Here is an 18,495-nt window from a genome sequence, read left to right as displayed (position 1 = left end):
GAAAAACCATCAGAGAGCATGAAGCTCCAGCAGCCACACTGCACCTGTCACTCTGTGTTTCAGCAGAGATGGAATTAGCACCCCGATACTTGAAAACCAGTGTGTAACAGCACGTCGGCTAAACGAAGCTGGCTCTGGCTCTTGGCTCTCAGATGCTGACTCCGATCTACCTTGCTGTCAGATTTTGGAATCCTTCAGCTGACCTAGTTTGCTTCCCTGCGGTCCACAGGAGATACAGCACCGACACCAGGTGCAGAGAACCAGCAGTTCCTCCAAGCTGCATAAGTGACTGGAGGGGAAATGAGACAGAGTTTCCACAGATTTTAGACTGGTAAAAATGAGAGAGAAAAGAAAAAGGGATTCCAACTTGCCATATCTGGAGACTATCTGCTTTCCAAGCATAAGCAAAGGAGCTTACAGTGATCAGAAGGCCTGCTGAGAGAACTCAAATCTAGAGAGCAAAAGAGCAGTTTTACCTCTCTGGACACATTCAAACCACCTGCTACAGGGATTTAACAAAGCTTGCAGCTTTTTCTCTCTTTAAATCAGTGGACAGCGGTCTGGCAGATGCAGGCCAGATGAAATGCTGTGTGAAATGCTGCATGAAATGCCTATTGCTCTTATCAAAGGGCCTCTGGCTGTGGCAGTCAGAAGAGTCAGGTAGTGTCAACAAACATCAAAACACAGCCCTGCTCCTTGATCCGTCAATGAAATCTCCATGGCAGGTCCCTGCTGGTGTTTTTTGTGGTTACCTACCAGCTAGGAGGTAGCAAAACGGGACAACTAACTCTTTCCCCAGGCAACCCCTTCCCAAGGCTTCAGACACCCATTTCAGAGGTGGCAGTACCAATGTGCCATTCAGCGCTGAAAGAGTTGTCAAGAGCTTGATTTTACAACAAAGAGAATTTCAGGTTTATTCTTGAATCTTAGAAGGAAAGAGAAACTGCCAAATAGCTCATATTTCACCTTTAAGGGGAAAAAACACCCTTTCAAATGCTCCCTTGGTATAAAAGGAGAAGCACCTATCAAAGTGAAGGGTAAAAAATAAATTTGGAGATTTTTTTTTTAAACTATTGCTTAATCCTAGCTCAAATGAAAAGGCAGTAAGAATTAGGCATCATTACCGTCTTTCTACATTTCACATTTCATCCTTCAGTAATATTCCTGTGTCTCCAAAAAATAAACGGTGCTTCTAAAATGCTTACTTCCGGCCTAGAAACAAGATAGAATTTTTTTCATGGAAGAGAAAAAATGGCAGGCATTTTATAACACAAATAGATAAATACTTAAAAGTGAGCTCAAAAATTCTATTTCTGCATCACGCCCCATTTAGCTACCTTAAGTGTTTATGAAGATTGGCTAAACCTTGCAACTAAATCTTCAAGCTTCAAAAGCTTGAAGAGAATCCTTGCATTTTACAGCTGTGCAAAAGGATGCAAACCAAGTGATCCTTCCTGCTGTGGTGAACCTATAGCAAAAATGGGGGAAGAGACCAACTTTCTGACTCCTCCTTCCATTGCCTAATTAATAAAGCAACAGTTTCCAAATATTTTAAATCCATAGATGACTGTTAACCCTTAAAATTTCCACGCACGAGCACCGTCCAGCTTTTAACAGATGAGTTCATGAATTTTATTGTTTAAAATGGCTCTGCCAACAAGCTATAAACCACTCAGCCTGACATGCCAGACCAAGTAGCAGTCTGCAACCATTGCCTGGGATCTCTGCACCAGATAACTCCACTTTTTACAAACAATTCTTCATTTCCTATTTGGATAGCAAAACCGAGTGCCTTAGTCGAGTCCCAACCACACAGCCCACATGCAAAACTGGAATCCACAGAAAAAGCGACCACCAGTTACCCAGGTGAACAGCTACTCACTCTGGTACCACAGAAACAGAAGAAGCTTTGCTGCCATCTTATGCTTAAAGGGCAGAAATGCATGCCTTTGTCTGCAGCAGTAGAGGAAGCAGCTGCTTATGAAGGTGGCACAACTGTCATGTTGCAGAAGAAACTGGAAGCCAGGTCTGATACCTTGGCTCATGCACTGCTTCCCTCATCCACTGCCCGTGGAGTGCACTCACCCACTGCTTCTGAAGTGCTATGTGAACCCTCTCGTGTTGTTTGCTGCAAATACCATCTACGTGTTTGTCTACCGCTGGGTTAGACGGGTAAAGTCCAGAACTGAACACACCACTGGCAAGAGCAGATACAAGGATTACATTCACAGGAAAGCAGCACACTGCTCGGGACTTCAACATCACATGAAAGGTACATAACAGCACACAGAGATGTTCAGAAAGATAACAGCAAGAACCGACATTGCCTACAAGACCACACAGCTGCAGCTGGGTAACACAGGCTCTCCCTTCCACTGTCTCAGATGGTCAGCGTCCGGGTCTCTGAAGTCTGCCCTGAAGCCTGCGTAGTCATTAAAAGAGTGGCAAGTCAGAATTAGATACTATTGTGTATGCAACTGTCATTTTTTTTATTGTCAGAGGAGGGTATTTCCCTGTAATGACAGTGTTTGTTACACTCCCACACTCACTGTCAGTGATGCAAAGTGGTTCATACAACAGAGACACAAACCGTAGCTCCGTCACAGATGGCAGAGCACAAGACAGGGTCAAAACCCAGCTCAATATTACTGCTTACAAACGCAAAACAAAACTCTCTTATGCTACGGTGCCGTGTTCAAAAAAGGAACTGGGGGATGGCAAATCACCATTTATCATAAGGATTGATTTAAGAAAATATGACAGTCATAAAGATATCTAAGAAAAGTCTATCAGGAAACACAGATTTTCCTAGGGGTTTAGCTAATGTAAGGCATGCAGATGCTCAGGAAACCAGTGCAGAATTAATTGCTCACAAGTATTAAAAAATATCCCAAGTTATAGAGAAGCTGGCAGGTTTGACCACTAAAAGCAACCTGCTAAAAACAAAGGTTAAGCCTAAGAGAAGTGTGTGTTCCTTACAGGCATAATTCAATGAGAGACTGAGAGAGCAAATCACTCTGCAGGTGCTTACATCTATTGGACATTACATTGAGTGCTGACCTCGGGCAGTTCTAACATGTAAAAGAACTAATGAGATTGCTCGGACTGCATGTCACACAGATCAGAGCAGGCCAGATAAATCCACAGAGGGTGTAAAATATAATGTTCTTTTTCAGTAAAAATTCTGGGCCAAAGCTTAACATGTGAAACTTGCATTTGCAGTAGGAGCTGATGCAGCTATCTGAATGGATCTGGGCATCTTGAATACAGGTAACTACAAGAGAGCTATACCGAGAAAGTTATGGTTCTTATTTTGAAGTAGACGACCTTTACTTCAGCCTACAAGAGCTTATCTGTTTAAAAAAAAAAAAAAAAAAAGCTTATCATAAGGGAAAAGCAAAAAAAGGCACGCGAACTTACACACTCACTTTGATTTGTTTTAATTAAGACTGACTTACTCATAGGTATCACCTCTGTGTTAGGAACCGTGGAAATCTCACAGAGCGCCAGCAGGCAAATAGCTTTGTTGTGTGGAGGATAACTTGTTGAGAGACTAAGGTAAACTACCTCCTGACTTCAGATAATTACAAACTGAATAATACTACTTACCGGCACACCTGTGTTATTTATTGTCTTTAATTACATCTACTTCGGTAGCTTCTGGTGGGTTCCTTTATCAATAAGCTCCTAATATACCTCGCAATGGAAAAATGCATTTGAAAACTTTGTACAATCACAGCATAATTTAGGCTGAAACTGACTCTGAGGGTCACCTAGTCCAACACTTTGAGGGAGCTGAAGACAGCAGTAAGATCCCTCTTCATCTCTTTTTACAGCTGAACAAGCCCAGCTTCCTCAGCTTCTCCTCCTGCACCATGTTCCGCAACCCTACCCATCACTGTTGTGTGTCCAAGTCCTTCTTATACTGGGGAGCCCCCACTGCCACAGCACTCCAGGTGTGATCTCACAAGCACTGGGCTACACTTCTTAAATCCTAACTTTGCAGGGTACAAAGGATTAAATCACACATGATTTTTTCACAGCAGGCAAAAGCCATACTAAAATTTAAGATGTCTTTGTATTTTATACATGTATCGCTGCTGGAGCAACTTTTATATTTACATGGGATGAGATGTGCAAAATAAAGGTGTGATGCATGTGGCTCATGTGAAAACACACTTATTACCAAGAAAAAGGGAGATAAAGATCATCTCACAAAAGAACAAGTAGTTACATTGTCAGGCTGGAAGAGAAAGCTAATTGTCTGGAAATTTAAACTGACTTACTGTTCTCAACATTAGTGCTATTTTGGCAGGAAACAAACCAGAAAGAACTACAGGGCATGCTTGTGCACCTCCTCCCTTCACAAATGCATTAGCTAATTATTTATAAGTAGGTAAAATGACCCAGAGCTCTACATAACATCTCAGTTTATATGCCTGGTTGTATAAAAAGTGCCACCCATCCTATCTGATGTTTTACAACATGCCTGTAAGACTCAAGAAGGGACAGACGTAACAGTGAATCTTATAGTACTTTCCTTTAATGGTCTTGCAAGGCAGTATGATTGACATAGTTTCAGAGAGATCAATGAACATTTTAGCCAGAAGCTTACTTGTGTCTAATGCAGGAGTAATAACTTTGCTCCACTCTATTAGTGCTGTCTGTACAGAACGCCCTGCCCTAAAACTCATCTGCCACTGGGATACAATCCAATGTTTATTTCCATTAGTTTAGTCATTGTTGGTAACAATAAAAATCAGGAGACAGTTGCAAACTAATGATTTATGGGCAGAACGAAACATGGGATGACCTTGGCTGCCTTCCATTCACCAAGAAAATGACTGTTAGTTAGAAATGAATTAAAATTATTGCAAAAGGATAACATAAGTTATTTCTCCGATAGGTAATTTTACCAGCTAAATAGCCCTGTCATTAAGCTAGCAGCTGTTGTACAAATTATATTTCAAGATAAAAAAGAAATTATAGCTTCCATACTTGTTACAGTTTTGAGAATGATGAAAAACCCTATTCTATAGGAGCTGACAGAAAAGGAGCTGTTGTGATAAGGCTGAATACATAGACTGGGCTGCACAGTACTTAGCCAAATGACTCTTATGAGAGTTAAATAGAAAAGATCATATAACTAGATATATTATCAGAAATGGAAATTCCTTTACAGGTGATTCCAGAGGGAAAAAAAACAAGACAATCTTCCTTAACTGGAATTTTCATTTCTAGTGAAGCTTCAGGATTTTCTTTGTGTTAGGATTTAATTAAGTTATTAAACTGATAGAGCAATACCATCAGCAATATACTCTTTCTATAATTTTATAGTAATTACAGTGAGACTTCCTTAGCTTTTACTGTTACACATTTTTAGAAATCCCCATTACTGTGATTCCTAATGTTTCTGAGGTTTTGTGAAGTTCTGTTTAACCATCTCAGTCCTTCGGCATTTTCTGCCTTGACCACCCTCCTGCTCCACTCCCTTTTAATGACATCTTTCTTGTCCAACAGAGAATAAATAAAACAGCAAACTATTCAAACAGTTTCAGCAGGGTACTACAGAGACCAAAGTGGTAGTCCAGGCACCCATAATTTATAAAATATATCCTGGCTTTCAGATGTATAGCTGGCCAAAAAAACAACATCTGGAAAGAGTTTTCATGTTTGCACAAGTATATCCTCAGGAACATCCAATGTTGCTCAGGAATGGAAACATAGCTTTATAGCTGTGATATCCTATCACTGGCCAAAAGCACATACAACTGACAAATGAAGCATAATTCAAAAAGCAAGACAATGGGGTTGCATCTTTCTTGCTTTCTTTTTCTTTCTTTCTTTTTTTTTTTTTTTAAATGTGAACTCAATTTTTCACACACTATATGCAGCACCGTTCGCTGAATTACAGGCAAAGACCCCCATGCAGACTGCTGCTTGGTCTGATCTGACCTGTCCATCTTCTTCTCATTAGAACAGGCTATGCCATAGATGTTTGGTCACCAAAGAGCAAAATAGAGGTGAGGGGAGAAGTTGAAAAGATGGAGCAATGAGAGCAACAAGAATTTCTGTCACGGTAGGGTAACTCATAAAAGGAGCACAGCTTGAGGGGGATGCAGACACTGGCCAGGCTCAAAGGCACCCGCATGTGGAGGACGCGTGATCACGGCCACAGCCAACCCCAACCTTCTCCCAGGCTGTCCTCGCAGGGAAAATGGGAAGGGGCATTGGAAGCCAGGTCAAACTGGGTACACTGGGAAGAGCACAGGAAGATTTGAAGGACTTGCAAGACTTGTGCACGTTTTACTTAGTGATGCTTAGGGAACTTCAGTGCTGACAAATTTGGCTCTCCAGGAAGCTACACTTTAAGCAAAAGGAAAAGATAAATTATTCACATGTATAACCAAACATTAAAAAAAATAAGCAAACAAAAAACAATGCAGCCACGCAAAAAAAACACCCTTACACTGGTACAAGTTGGCAAACAGGTGATCTTGCTTTCCTTTTACGCTTGTGCACTCATCTTTCATTCCTGCTACCTCATTTCCTGCCTCGGGCCAAAAGAAGGAATTCTGCAACTGTGCAGTGAGCCAGGCTCTAGAAATTATTCCCATAAAAACTGATACTTTGTTTTGTTACACTAAGCTTAATTTGATTACTTTCCAGATCTGTTTCATTAAAAGCATTTGTGCAAATAAACAGCAGAAGGCAGTTGGGCAGAAGGGGAAGGAGGATTATGCGCCTAGCACAGTTAGCAGTACTAACATAGGCCAACTTAAATTGAGCATGCAGTCATGACATGCATTTGGCTATGTTTACATTAATTACAAACAAGACAACTCCACTCAACAAACCTACATGGAAAGAAATGCCAGACAAATGCTGTTGTTGTGACTTTGATTCCTCCCCTTTGTGTAGATGCACAACAAGGACTCAAATCACATGGTTTAGCACGGAGGAAATAACTGCTCACAAATACAGGTTAAAATTCATCTATGACAAGAAGGCTATTAGCCTGCCAAGTCTTAAGTATCAGCTTCAAAACAGGAGGGCATGGGACTTCTCAGAGAACTGGCCACCATTTATTTTTTTTAATCCTGAACAAACCAGAAATACTGCATATTTATCTAAAGCACTCAAAATCATTTCATTTGCAGAAGATGTTACACCTTCAGAATTTCAATCCCTATTCCCTGACAGAGCAAACAAGATCTCAGAAAAGAAAATGCTGAGAAATCTTTCTAACAGGAACGTTTTCAGCCCTGTCTATAATTACTAAACAAACGTAGTTCATTGGTGTGGTCACAATGACACAGCCTTGGGATGAAGCAGTATCTACATCCACTGCTGGGATGCAGACAACCACAGTGGCTTGCCTCTTCTTCCTATTTAGGTAGGTAGCCTGGGGCTGGCATTGGTGTGCCCAGCTGTGTACCCAGAGGGGAAATACTTTGCGTGCAGTGGAGGCAACAGGTCAGCCCGTGTGCAGAGGTGGCCCTGGGCAGCTAGCTCCCTGCTACCTCAGCTGCCTGCATCAGATGTGGCCCTGCACAGGCGAGGCACCCTGAGATCCTCCCTGCCGGGGCTCCAGACTCAAGAACAGCCAAACTGCTGTAGGCAACACCTCCTGAAAACACACAGACATGCACACTCAAACTCCAAGAATGAGCAATCCTTTAAAAGGTCAGGAAAGCTGATGAAATGAAAAAGCAAAAACCTGGCAGAATTTTAGACATTAAATACCATTAGGAGATATCTTTCCCACCAGATACTGTACACAATGTTAATGTGAATATCATAATGCTGACAACTTGTTCTTGACTGAATTATGAATCTATTAATTTACGAAGAAAGGATGCAGTACTTGTGTCAATGTCTTCTGTTGCTAACGGCAGCAAATTAGTACATTTACCTCATATTAAACAGCTCAGACATTTGTTTGGCAGGAACTCAGGACAGTAAAACATGAGATATTAGTATGCTGTCACTTTTCTATAGTCCATATTTTTCTATAGCTGATGACACTTGAAAGCTAGGAGAGAACCTGCTCTGTTTTCACAGATTTACTCATCTACCAAAGCAGTATTTCTTTGTGCTTGATGTACAGCTATGCTGTAACCATCAGAGCTCAGATTAGGGCTACCATGGTTAGATATTTGGCAAGCCAGGCATGCAGATAAAGAGAACGGGGATCAGAATGCAAGGTGGCAAAAGCTACTCCCGAACCTCACTTGGGATAATGAGCCCATTTTCACTCAGACTACAGACATTGTTTAACTATTGAGAATATTATCTAGCTGCATGATACATCTCCTAAAAATGAATGCTTTCAAATTTATGTCTGTCAAGAACTTTAACCTAATAGCGTGGTCTGACAGACAAAATACTGTAGTGGGACTCAGGAAATCATTGATTTGTCTAGCACGTTTGGTCAAAGGATAAGCTCTTTGTAAAACTGGGTATGTACCATTTCCTGTTCATTTCATGACCAGTGCAGAAGCAGGGATATATTAATATCATTGCACAAAGTTGTCATGAAGAGGACTGCTGACAGGTTTTAGGTTCCTAGGTAAGAGATGGGCACCTAAATCCCTACTCAGATTACACTCCCGTTGGACAGCTGGCCTGTTCTGGGATGAGTTGCCTCCCTTCCAGTCTACTCAGGCCCTTCAGCTTTTTGACTGATTGATCCACTCAGACTTAACCCTCATTTTATATGTGAAAAGCACCTGTCACAGGTGGGGAGTGGGAGCTGATGCTAGAAAACTCCAGCCCTTACTTGGACACCTCACAGTTATCTCTGCAATTGAAGTAAGTTACTTGGAGGATCAGTCTTTTGTGGGTTGGTGGTGACCTGAATGCCCTGCTTAGCCTGAGTCTTAACTTATATGGCTGGTTTCGACTTTAAAGCAGCTTACTCAGGGACTCATTTACATGAGATTAAGTGTAATTCAGAACTCCTGGCTTCTTCCCTGAGTGATGGTTTTACACTTTTCTCAAACATATTTGTCTGAGATATTTTTACTTTCACCTCCTTTATCTCAAAGACCGAATCACTAAACATTTGGGGGGGTTGGGAAGAGTCTAAAATCTTGACTTTCTTCCAGAAACTAGAAGCTTCTGGTGCAACAGAAGTCTGCCAAGTGAGCCTCTGACTGACCTACAGGGAAGCTGCCTCCTGCATTCAAAGCACGGAGATTCACTAGCCTTCCTGCAGATGCATACATTTGCCTAGGAATATTGCTTTAATATTGCTGCAATCTTTTTGCATGAATTTTGCATGTTCTGAATATTATGTCTAACTGCACTCTATCAATAAATTAAATTCTGGAAACATTCCTTTTCTATTCCTCACAACTGTTCTCCTCACCTTAAAAAACACATGCACAGCAGCAGAGGGAGACAACTGCTGTTTGACAAATACCATGCTGACAATATCCTGGCTGCAGCTAATATTTCTTTAACGACCTGAAATCTGTCACCTTGCAACAGAAATCTTAGCAATATTCCTCAAACCTTAGCCTGTGGCAAGGTACATAAACTGTTTGATTTGCCATAACAAGCTCTACGCAAATAAAAACATAACTGAACTTTACCCCTTGTTCTTGGCAGATCTGGGTTAGTCTTTCCAGCTGTTCATCTTGAATAACCTTTGCCTTCTCATATTGCTGAATCATCATCTCCATCTCCACTTTCACTGGAAGGACATAGGCTGGAAAACATAAATAAGTACTTAAAGTTAACCCAGCTGTGATTTATTTATTTATTTATTAAATTGGAGGGAAACCCTTTACAGACTAAAGCCTTTTCAACCTTTTCAACCACAGTGAGAGAACTCGAGTATTTCTTCTGGGTAAGGATTTCTAACACCTGAAATACAGGTCATAAGCAGGGCCTAGCTCTTGTTTGGTCAGAATTCCAATTGTATGGCTGAGCTGAAATGCATCCTGCTTGCTCTTCCTAGCTTTGGCACTAATGCTGATCTTTCCCAGTGCTTACCACAGGTTTTTTTTGAATTGCTGGGTAGCAAATTTTTCTGCTTGGAGTTGCTCCTATCCCCTCTAAACCTGAACAGCATCGTTCCCTTGGGAGAAGAACAATTCCAGAGCCCTAAGCATTTAATTCCTACTTGGTGGTAGGAAGTAAGTCCCTGATGGAAATAGTAGACTAAGAAGGAGACTTTAAAAAACAAAAAGGAAACAACTTCTATTGTTTTTTAAGCTACAGCCCAGTTTTCAATAGGCCTTCCAAATGTGTTTGGAAATGTTGCTTTTCTCACAATCAAGGCAAACTCAGACTGATGAGCAACGCTGTTCAACATTTATTGCAATTCTTGATGTTTTATGAAGTTACAAAAGATCCTGAACTTGCCTTGGACACTTCACTCATGGTGCTATGACCTTTCCTCAACTCTCAATATAGTTCGGGTATCTGAATCAAAAATAACAGCTTGACTGATCTTTCACGCAGGACCAAAGTGATCCTCCATTTATTCCTTTCCCACCTCTTATCACTGTAACCTGAAATGCCTGAAACCACTTCGCATAAAGTAGCCTACACTTAAGTCCTTCCTTCCAGGCACAGCCACTGCTGCTGCTCTGCAATCCTGACTTCCCGAGGACTTCTCTCTCCTGGTGCTTCCCCACAGAGGTCTATGCAAAACACACGACTCATGCTTAGTGACAACTGTGCTGTACCACACACTGGCGCTGCAGAGAGCACCTTCAGCATGGAACTACCATGGTAAGAAAATGCTCCTGACCAGATAGGGGATTTGAAGGGGCCTTACAAAATACAAAACGATCAATTTTAAAGGCTCAAAGGGAACAGGAAAAAACAACCACAAACTTGAGACCTACTGTCCTCCATGGGAGTCATAACTCTCTCCTCTTCAGTGCTTTTAAATTGTAAGAGGAAGAAGGCAAGCATTCTTTCCAAATGTTTAAAACCTCTTTTTTCCCAGCCTGTCAGGTAATTCTTGGAGTCACCAACTGAATCACCACTCACCATCAATGATCCTCTTCACTCTCCATATTCGTAATGTGATAATAAGGCTGATAGCATCCCATGGGCTGTTGGGGCCATTAGCCACTGTCGAGGCCACCATTGGTGCCAAGGACAAGATTATGACAGCACCATCAAACACCTAGAGAGAAATGAGTTTTTTCAAACTCTTTCTAAAGATCACAAGCCCTGCCATTTCTGCCTGAGGTCATGAAGGACTCCCACTTCCCCAGAAAGAAATGCAATTATGGTATGTATGTGAAAGGGATACGAGAGGTGGCCAAGTCCCACAAAGGCTGCGTCCTTTTGAGGCAGTGCAACAGAATTCTTCAGTGCTTTACCCACAGTTTATGAGGTGAGGAGAAATAAACTGTGATGGGAGGGCAGGAAGAGAGAAAGGTATTTGGACCACCTGGCCAAAATCTCCATGTAGAAGTGAGACTAAATGATACTGCTGCTGAAGAGTTTTATTATCACTGGTATTTATTACCCATTACTTGGGATGATGCCATCCCCCCAAAAAGATACATTCCCTGCTTACAGATTTTACTGTCTAAATGAAAAGATCAAGAAGACAAGTAGAAAAAGATGGAGCAAAGTGACTTAATGGCTCTTGGCCACATCCTGAATACACAGCATGTGTGGGCTCTATGGCAAGACAGAAAGACTTTGCTCTCACTGCTACTGGGCAGCAAGGGTTTCAAGGCTTTTGGCAACAGGGACTATTCAGAATGATTTGTATGATGTTGGTTGCATTGTGGATTAGATCAGAAAAAGCAACTGTGAGAGTAAACACATCTCACAGCAAACTGGCAATAGAGTTGTGCGTGTGCTACACTTGCCTAGCAGGGTAGAACAGAGTACCGTGTCCTCGTTCCTGCTGGGATGCTTCCCAGCTGCCAAAGACCATTGGTTAATGGCTTGCATACAGAGACAGGACATAGATTTTGTAACCACTACAAGTCAGAACTGTGCATAACAATCCAGTGTATTGAAAATAAACACTTCTAACTGCTCCTATTTGATGGACAGTGAACACCAGACAGTATCAAGAAAGAGTTTTTCATTTTCCCACTCCCCAGATTGTTGCCCAGATTGGGATTATGTGTTACTTTTAACATATGCATTTCCTTTTCTGTCTCTGGAACATTATACACATTCTACCTCATATTTAATTTGAGGTATAAATGACAGTGTTTATCAAAAGTCAGATTTAACTAAAAAAATCATTTCAAAATACTTTTTTTTTTTTTGCCAAAATTGTATTGTCTATCAGAAAACTACACACTATTTTTCAATCTGTTCTACTTTCAACTTGATTATGAGGACATGGCTACACAAGTCACATAACACTTTTTACTCATATTGTTCATTATCTCAGGGTAGCGGTACCAACTGTTAGACAAGCACAGCTCTAACAATAAAATCATAGACACATGGATCAAAAACCCTACAGCCCCTTCCTCCCCATGTAATAAAATATTTTCAAATACAATGCTCTTCTGAGAGTCTCACAGAACAAGGGACTGAATCATACTGCTATGTATCCAAGCATACACTTAGAGGTATGTGCATACTTATCTGATTTAAGAGATATCTGTATTGCACCGGATCTGTAACGAAGACACCCAGAGCAGTTCTTAATATTTTTACTGTGTGTGCCTGGAAAACAGTACAAAGAGTAAGACTACTCACCTCTATTTTGTTTTCAATGTAATCCCATATGCCAAGGACCACAATCCTCAAAATAGTCTAGTAAAATAGATTAGGGGAAAAAATGATGAATGTCATTGCAATTGTAGATAAACACTTAGTCCTTTATCTATTTAGGGGTACATTTTTGTCTTATCTATGCATTATGTATTTCTTCTAAATAATAATGAGGATCCAGAAATAGCTAGGTCTGTGTATTGTAAAAGGAGGTACTGTTTTCTAACCACCATATTTATGACGTTTCACTGAGTCAGTAAGTTCCAAGTTCAAATGTTCATCAGTCCTTCCATCCTCCAAAAATTTCCATTTTAGAGTTTTTTAGTTATGATTCAGATTACTGCCAAAAAAAAAAAAAAAAAGAAAAGAAAGAAGCCTTTAAAAGATTCACACTTGGGCCCCCTCTCTGTACTCTTCTGGATGTGAACATTTGAACCTCTCTGTACTATTCGGGAGTTCAGAGCTGTTGCCTTATTATGAAGTTCCAGAAAGTCATAGGATAAGGGAGAAAAATATTTCTATGATACTCCTCTTTAAGCAAAAGAGCTGTAAGATGCATCAGTAACTAGAAAAGAACAATAAAGATGGAAAAGAGAATGAACCAATGGTGAATTCCTATTAACAATCCAATGGCATTGTTCCCCTTCTTTTAAAATCCGGCTTTTAGGATACACCATTAAAGAAAAAAAAAAAAAAAACAACAATCTGATGATTGGGATTGAATTCACATAAAAGCAAAACTGTTTGATGTTTTCTGCCCACTGCAACATCAGCTCAGATCTTGACAGACACAACTGGAGCTCCACAACTCTCAGAGAAGACAAAATCCCTTCTGCATTAAGGCACAGCACAACCGACAGGGAACGCGGCAGGCCGCTGTGTGAGGGGTCACCATGCCAAGAACTGTGCCAAAGAAGCTAAGTGACTATGCAATGAATATCCATAACTCCTCTTCATTAAAAATACAGCCATATTAAATCCCAACCAGCTCGGAATTTGTGCCAAACATAGCAGCACTACCAAGCTGCAGAACAGCCCTGGGTTTTTCAGGAGGGTACTGCTCCTGTGCATGCTTCTGTCAAACCCCACGAGTCCAACTGCCTCATTTGGCCCAGGATGACTGTGCAGAGCTCTGTCTTGGCACTCCAAACCTTAACCTGTTTTGCAGAGGGAGACACTGCTATGGGAGATCTGTTGCCTCAAATCCAGTCTCATATAAACACTCCTAAGTGAGCAGGAAAGTGAACTGGCCAGTGCTCGCTCAGGAATGGTACACGTGAAGCACTGGCCAAGTCCAGCTGAGAAAAGGAGTCACTAGTCAGAAGAGCAAATGCAGTGCTCTCTTCCCTCTACAAAAAATGGTAAGACTTTATGTAGACACCAAGAACTGCTAACGCTGCTGGTCTCTGCTCCTAAAAGAACATTTTACTTCCAAAGCCCTTCACAAACGCAATGCAGGAATAAGGTTACCCGCAGCAATCTCCTCAGGAACCTGTATGCACAGTGGTTTAGATGGCAAAGAAGAGACGCCCAGCAGCAGCAGCCCCTCAAATCTCATTTTGCTGGCGTGATGAGACGTGATGCAAGCACAAGGTGTAAGTGCACACACTGCTGTACAACTGCAGCACTTCTGCAGTCTCAGCTCAGGCCCTTTCAGACAGAAGCACCCCAGCTCCCCTGTAAGCAGCTCCCCCAGTCCCCAGGGAGAAGCTGTACAAAACGCTAAGTACAAGGGACCCGTGAGCACACACATCCAGTTGTGTAAGTTAACCTGTGTCCACAGCTGGCAGCCAACGCATGAGGAAAAGCAGTGCCTTCCTTACAGTATGGGGTGCTACCTTTTCAGCAACCCTGTTGACAGCAGGGAAGAATCCAGGTCATTTTCTTCTATGCCAAGGCAGGCTTATGAAGTGTTATATCAGTGAACAACTACAGGATGGCTACACGCTTCACATCTTTACAGTAGCTGATGGTGAAAACCTTCCTCTGGACAGGTGTGCAGCTGTCCAGCGATCTTTTTGTTGCAATGACAGGGCATACCTGCACAAAGAAAATAGATATACTGCCTCACACCCCCAAAGATGATTTAACACTGAACTGTTGAGAGAACATTAAAAAAAAAAAGTCATTTCTGCCTTTTTAATTCTCACTGCAGTGTTTAAGTAAGACTGCACTACCGTCAGATTCGTGGGCCTGAGCCATTCCAAGGGCTGGAAGCTAGCACAAATATTTTCATTTTCAGGCTGCTTGTGTGAATCAGCACAAGTCAGCACTGTCGGGAAGTCTTTCTGGCAGACATTTATTGCAGTAATGCTTCTGGGTGCTACCTCTAGGTGACAGGCACCCCCCTCACAAGAAACGCCTTGATGATCATCTCTGCTCACACACAGAACAAGCGAGCTGTAGGAGGGGAGAGCGCGAGGGCAGGATGAACCCAGCTCCCTCTCAGAAAGCCACTAACTTCAGGGCAAACTCCAGGCACAAGTGAGCGCTAAGCTGTAAAGGCATTTCTTCTATATGGAAGGCCTTAAAGCCACATGCTGGCATTATCCACCAGCTTGTCGCTTGCTCATAACCAAACACAGCACCTCACAACTGCTGCTGCAAAAAAACGCGTAAGACAGCTTTGCCTTGGTGCCCTCAGGGAGCTGGAGTCCCAGGAAAGTGCCGTGGGCGAGTGCATCTCACACATACTGTGCAGCCTGATACACAGCCGTGGTATGCTCATGGTCCCCTTGCCAGTCCTTACTACTGGCACCACCAAAGCAGGCTTAGCTTTCTCTGCCCTCCCTGTGTTGGCACAAAGTATGGGATCACACCCACCTCAGCTGTCACTGCTCTTACCCAGCAGAGTCTGAACCAAACACATTTGGGCTTCTCAAGGCAAATTTCCCTGAGTGTTCAAAACGATAAATACTTTGACTGAAATGAGAGCACCAGTGTTACTTATAAACAGCACTTTAGTATTTTTCCTAAACTGTCAGAAACAGCTTTCAGACAAACACCCATAGCATTTGTCTGTGTGGTTTCTCTGTACAGAACCTAGCAGAATCTGAAAAAAACAGACAGAAATAAATACTCCAACAAACTTCCTAAGCACTGTATATGGACCAAACTGAAAAGCACAAATGAATTGAAAAGGAATTCCAACTTGAGCATTCATCACAGATGAAACAGACATGTTAGGTGTGACTCTTACCATTTGCAGAACTGACATAAAAATCTACAAGAAATCAGGAGAAATGGAGAAGAGCTGCTGTTTTCCCTGGTGTGGGGGCATTTTTCAGCACTGGAGCAGATGCACACACACAGTTTTGCAGTACACTACACGCATTCTGCTTTTTGGTCACAGATGTCTGAATGCAAACATTAGATATCAGTGTGAGTATATTTCTGCTAAAGGCCACTGCCTTGAAACAGTTAAAAAAAGAAAAAAAATGTTTTAACATTTCTTGACCTAAGAACTTTCAATTAGAAAGTACTTAACTTCCATCTGTCCATATATATGTGTGTGTTTGTGTGTATGTATTTCAGTAGTATCAGAAATACATTTTTGCTTTCTGAGGAAAGCTAAATTATTACATAGAAGTCTGCCCAGTGTACTAATAAAAGTAAGGGACTGAACACTTCTGTTAACTTGTTTTAGTCAGAGTAAAGCCAGATAAAAATAAAACCTTAAATGATTCTTTAGAAAGAAACGTAATTTCCAAGTTGACTTTATCCCTTGGTTATGCACAGCTGCTTGCACAACACGGCCTGCCTGCAGCGCAGGTTGTGCAGAACTGTGTGATGCTGCAGGTTTGCTGTCCAATTTTCTAGGGAAGCTCGGCCAAGTCCTCTGCTGAGCCAGCTGTGTGAATCCCCACACCCTGCGTGACTTAGCCACATTTGTCAGCTGACTGCACTGTACATTTGGTAATTTTAAATACGTCATTGCTTGCACCATTAATATACTATTTACCACTGAGTGACTTGCTGTGCTAAATTCATCCATGGTGTAAAGAAATCAAAAAGGAGGCAGCGCAGCAGGCGAGGCTGGCCCACCAGATTTCCTTCACAGCTCTGCATTCCTAGATGAGGATTAATTATTGCACAGGAGGATTGCACAAGAGATGGAGTGGAGCAGAAAGGGTCTTCAGTCGAGTGCTTCCCTCCTTCCACTGCCACAAAACTCTCTATGTATTACAGAGGGTGTTTACTTCTGCCTTATGCAGAAACTGTAAGATTAAGCATCTGTCTTTAGGATATATCTCATAAATCCAAATGTTTATTGAAATCTTTCTCAGAAAGTACACCTTGTACCCAGCCTGTGATTTATAATCTCTCTGGCTCAGGTCTCTCCACAGAGGCCTTAGCTCATAGACAAAACAAGCTTCTTTTGTCACCTTCTGGTGTGCCTGACCTGAGGCACTGCATTAGTTGTTCTGGGTTGTGCTGCTCCCCTGCCCGCAGAGCATGGCGGAACACGTTAGCACCTTTAAATGACACATCCTTCTGCTTCCAGTGCACAGGCATCCTCCTCACATGGATTCTCTTCAAAGCAAGGCTCCAAAATGAAAAGGATAACTACTGCCCTCCCTTCATGTATCGCACAGCACAAAACACTCCCCACTTACTGTTCCCTGTCACTGCTGTGGCTCTATCAGCACACGTGGTCACTTAGGAATAATTAATGGAAAAAGCCTGGTGACACGAACAGCCACAAACGTAGTACATCTTTGTCGTCGTCTACCACTAATTCTCTCCTGTGGTATCATGGACTCTCAAAATGCACCTTTGCACAAACACTGAAGTTAACTGTAGTCCTGCAATAGCTGCTGCTCTTAAAATAAGGAGAAAAAGAACAATTTTTAAACTGAAAGCTCTGGAGTGATTTGAAAGAGCTTTACAGGAATGGAAATGGCTTACTAGAGCCACAGTATGCCACCAGAAGGTAAGTACAGATTGGACAGAAAATTGTCTTAAGCAACCAGAGGTTCCCTCTAGGCATGAGGACGCTCATGTTAGTTCTTACCTCTGTAGTGCAGTGCAGAAGGTGCTGGCCTGTGGCTATCAGGAGATGAAAGCCCAGATGAAGTGCTGATAGAGCACACCCTGTATATATGTATGTGTGTGTGTGGTATATTCTTGGTGTCAAGAGAAGGTGTCAAGCAAGGTCCCTAGACCTCTACGAAACCTGGTAACTACTCATTTATAAAGCAAGAAAAGTAAGAGCCTAGAAAATACATTCCACAAGATATTAAATATTTAATTTTTACACACTAACAGAGAAGTAACCTTCAATTTACCTTTATAAATTATGTTAGCATCGAAAATCCATATCTTTCATCCTAGATCCCCCCTCATCAACCACCTGAAGAATCAAAACCTGCACAGCCAGCAATGCAGCGTATTTGTGCACCATGAGAAAACTCGTGTACACAGAATGAAAGCAAATATTCAGAAACAAACATTCTTCCAGCTTATGGAAACATTACAGAATTAATAGAAGATTATTATCTTTCTGCTTATCTGACAGAATCTAATATGCACTCATGAGCCATAGCCAATGAAACAAATCCTTTATCAACTAGGACTCCAGACTTACTCTACTCCATTCCAGAACTTGTTTCTTGTACCCTGCTACAGGAAAAAAGTTGTGATTCAGTGATTGCCTAACTTTAAGCACACACGAAGACTTGGTTTCTCCCATGGAAACATTTGAGTGCTGAAAGCTAGCAGAATGCCTGAGTGCTTGGCTGACAGAAGCACATACAGGGCAACACAAACAACTAATAT

The 18,495-nt window shown here is 41.8% G+C and overlaps 1 protein-coding gene across 8 annotated transcripts in view; it reads right to left on the bottom strand.

The window, feature by feature from the left end:
- The window catches only part of TMEM266 (transmembrane protein 266), a 77,399-nt gene that overhangs the window by 12,146 nt on the left and 46,758 nt on the right, over positions 1-18,495 (bottom strand). For all 8 annotated transcript variants that reach the window (XM_082768963.1, XM_082768968.1, XM_082768966.1 and 5 more), the window contains 3 exons: positions 12,703-12,759; positions 11,011-11,149; positions 9,600-9,715 (listed from right to left, as the gene is read on the bottom strand). In XM_082768963.1, coding sequence (XP_082625089.1) covers positions 9,600-9,715; positions 11,011-11,149; positions 12,703-12,759 — 312 coding nt within the window. The remainder of the gene's footprint in view (positions 1-9,599; positions 9,716-11,010; positions 11,150-12,702; positions 12,760-18,495) is intronic.

The sequence above is a fragment of the Aythya marila genome, assembly GCF_965140915.1.
Source record: "Aythya marila genome assembly, chromosome: 11".
Lineage (NCBI taxonomy): Eukaryota > Metazoa > Chordata > Aves > Anseriformes > Anatidae > Aythya > Aythya marila.
The sequence above is the reverse complement of the archived record's forward strand: the minus strand, read 5'-3'. Positions and strand labels throughout refer to the sequence as shown.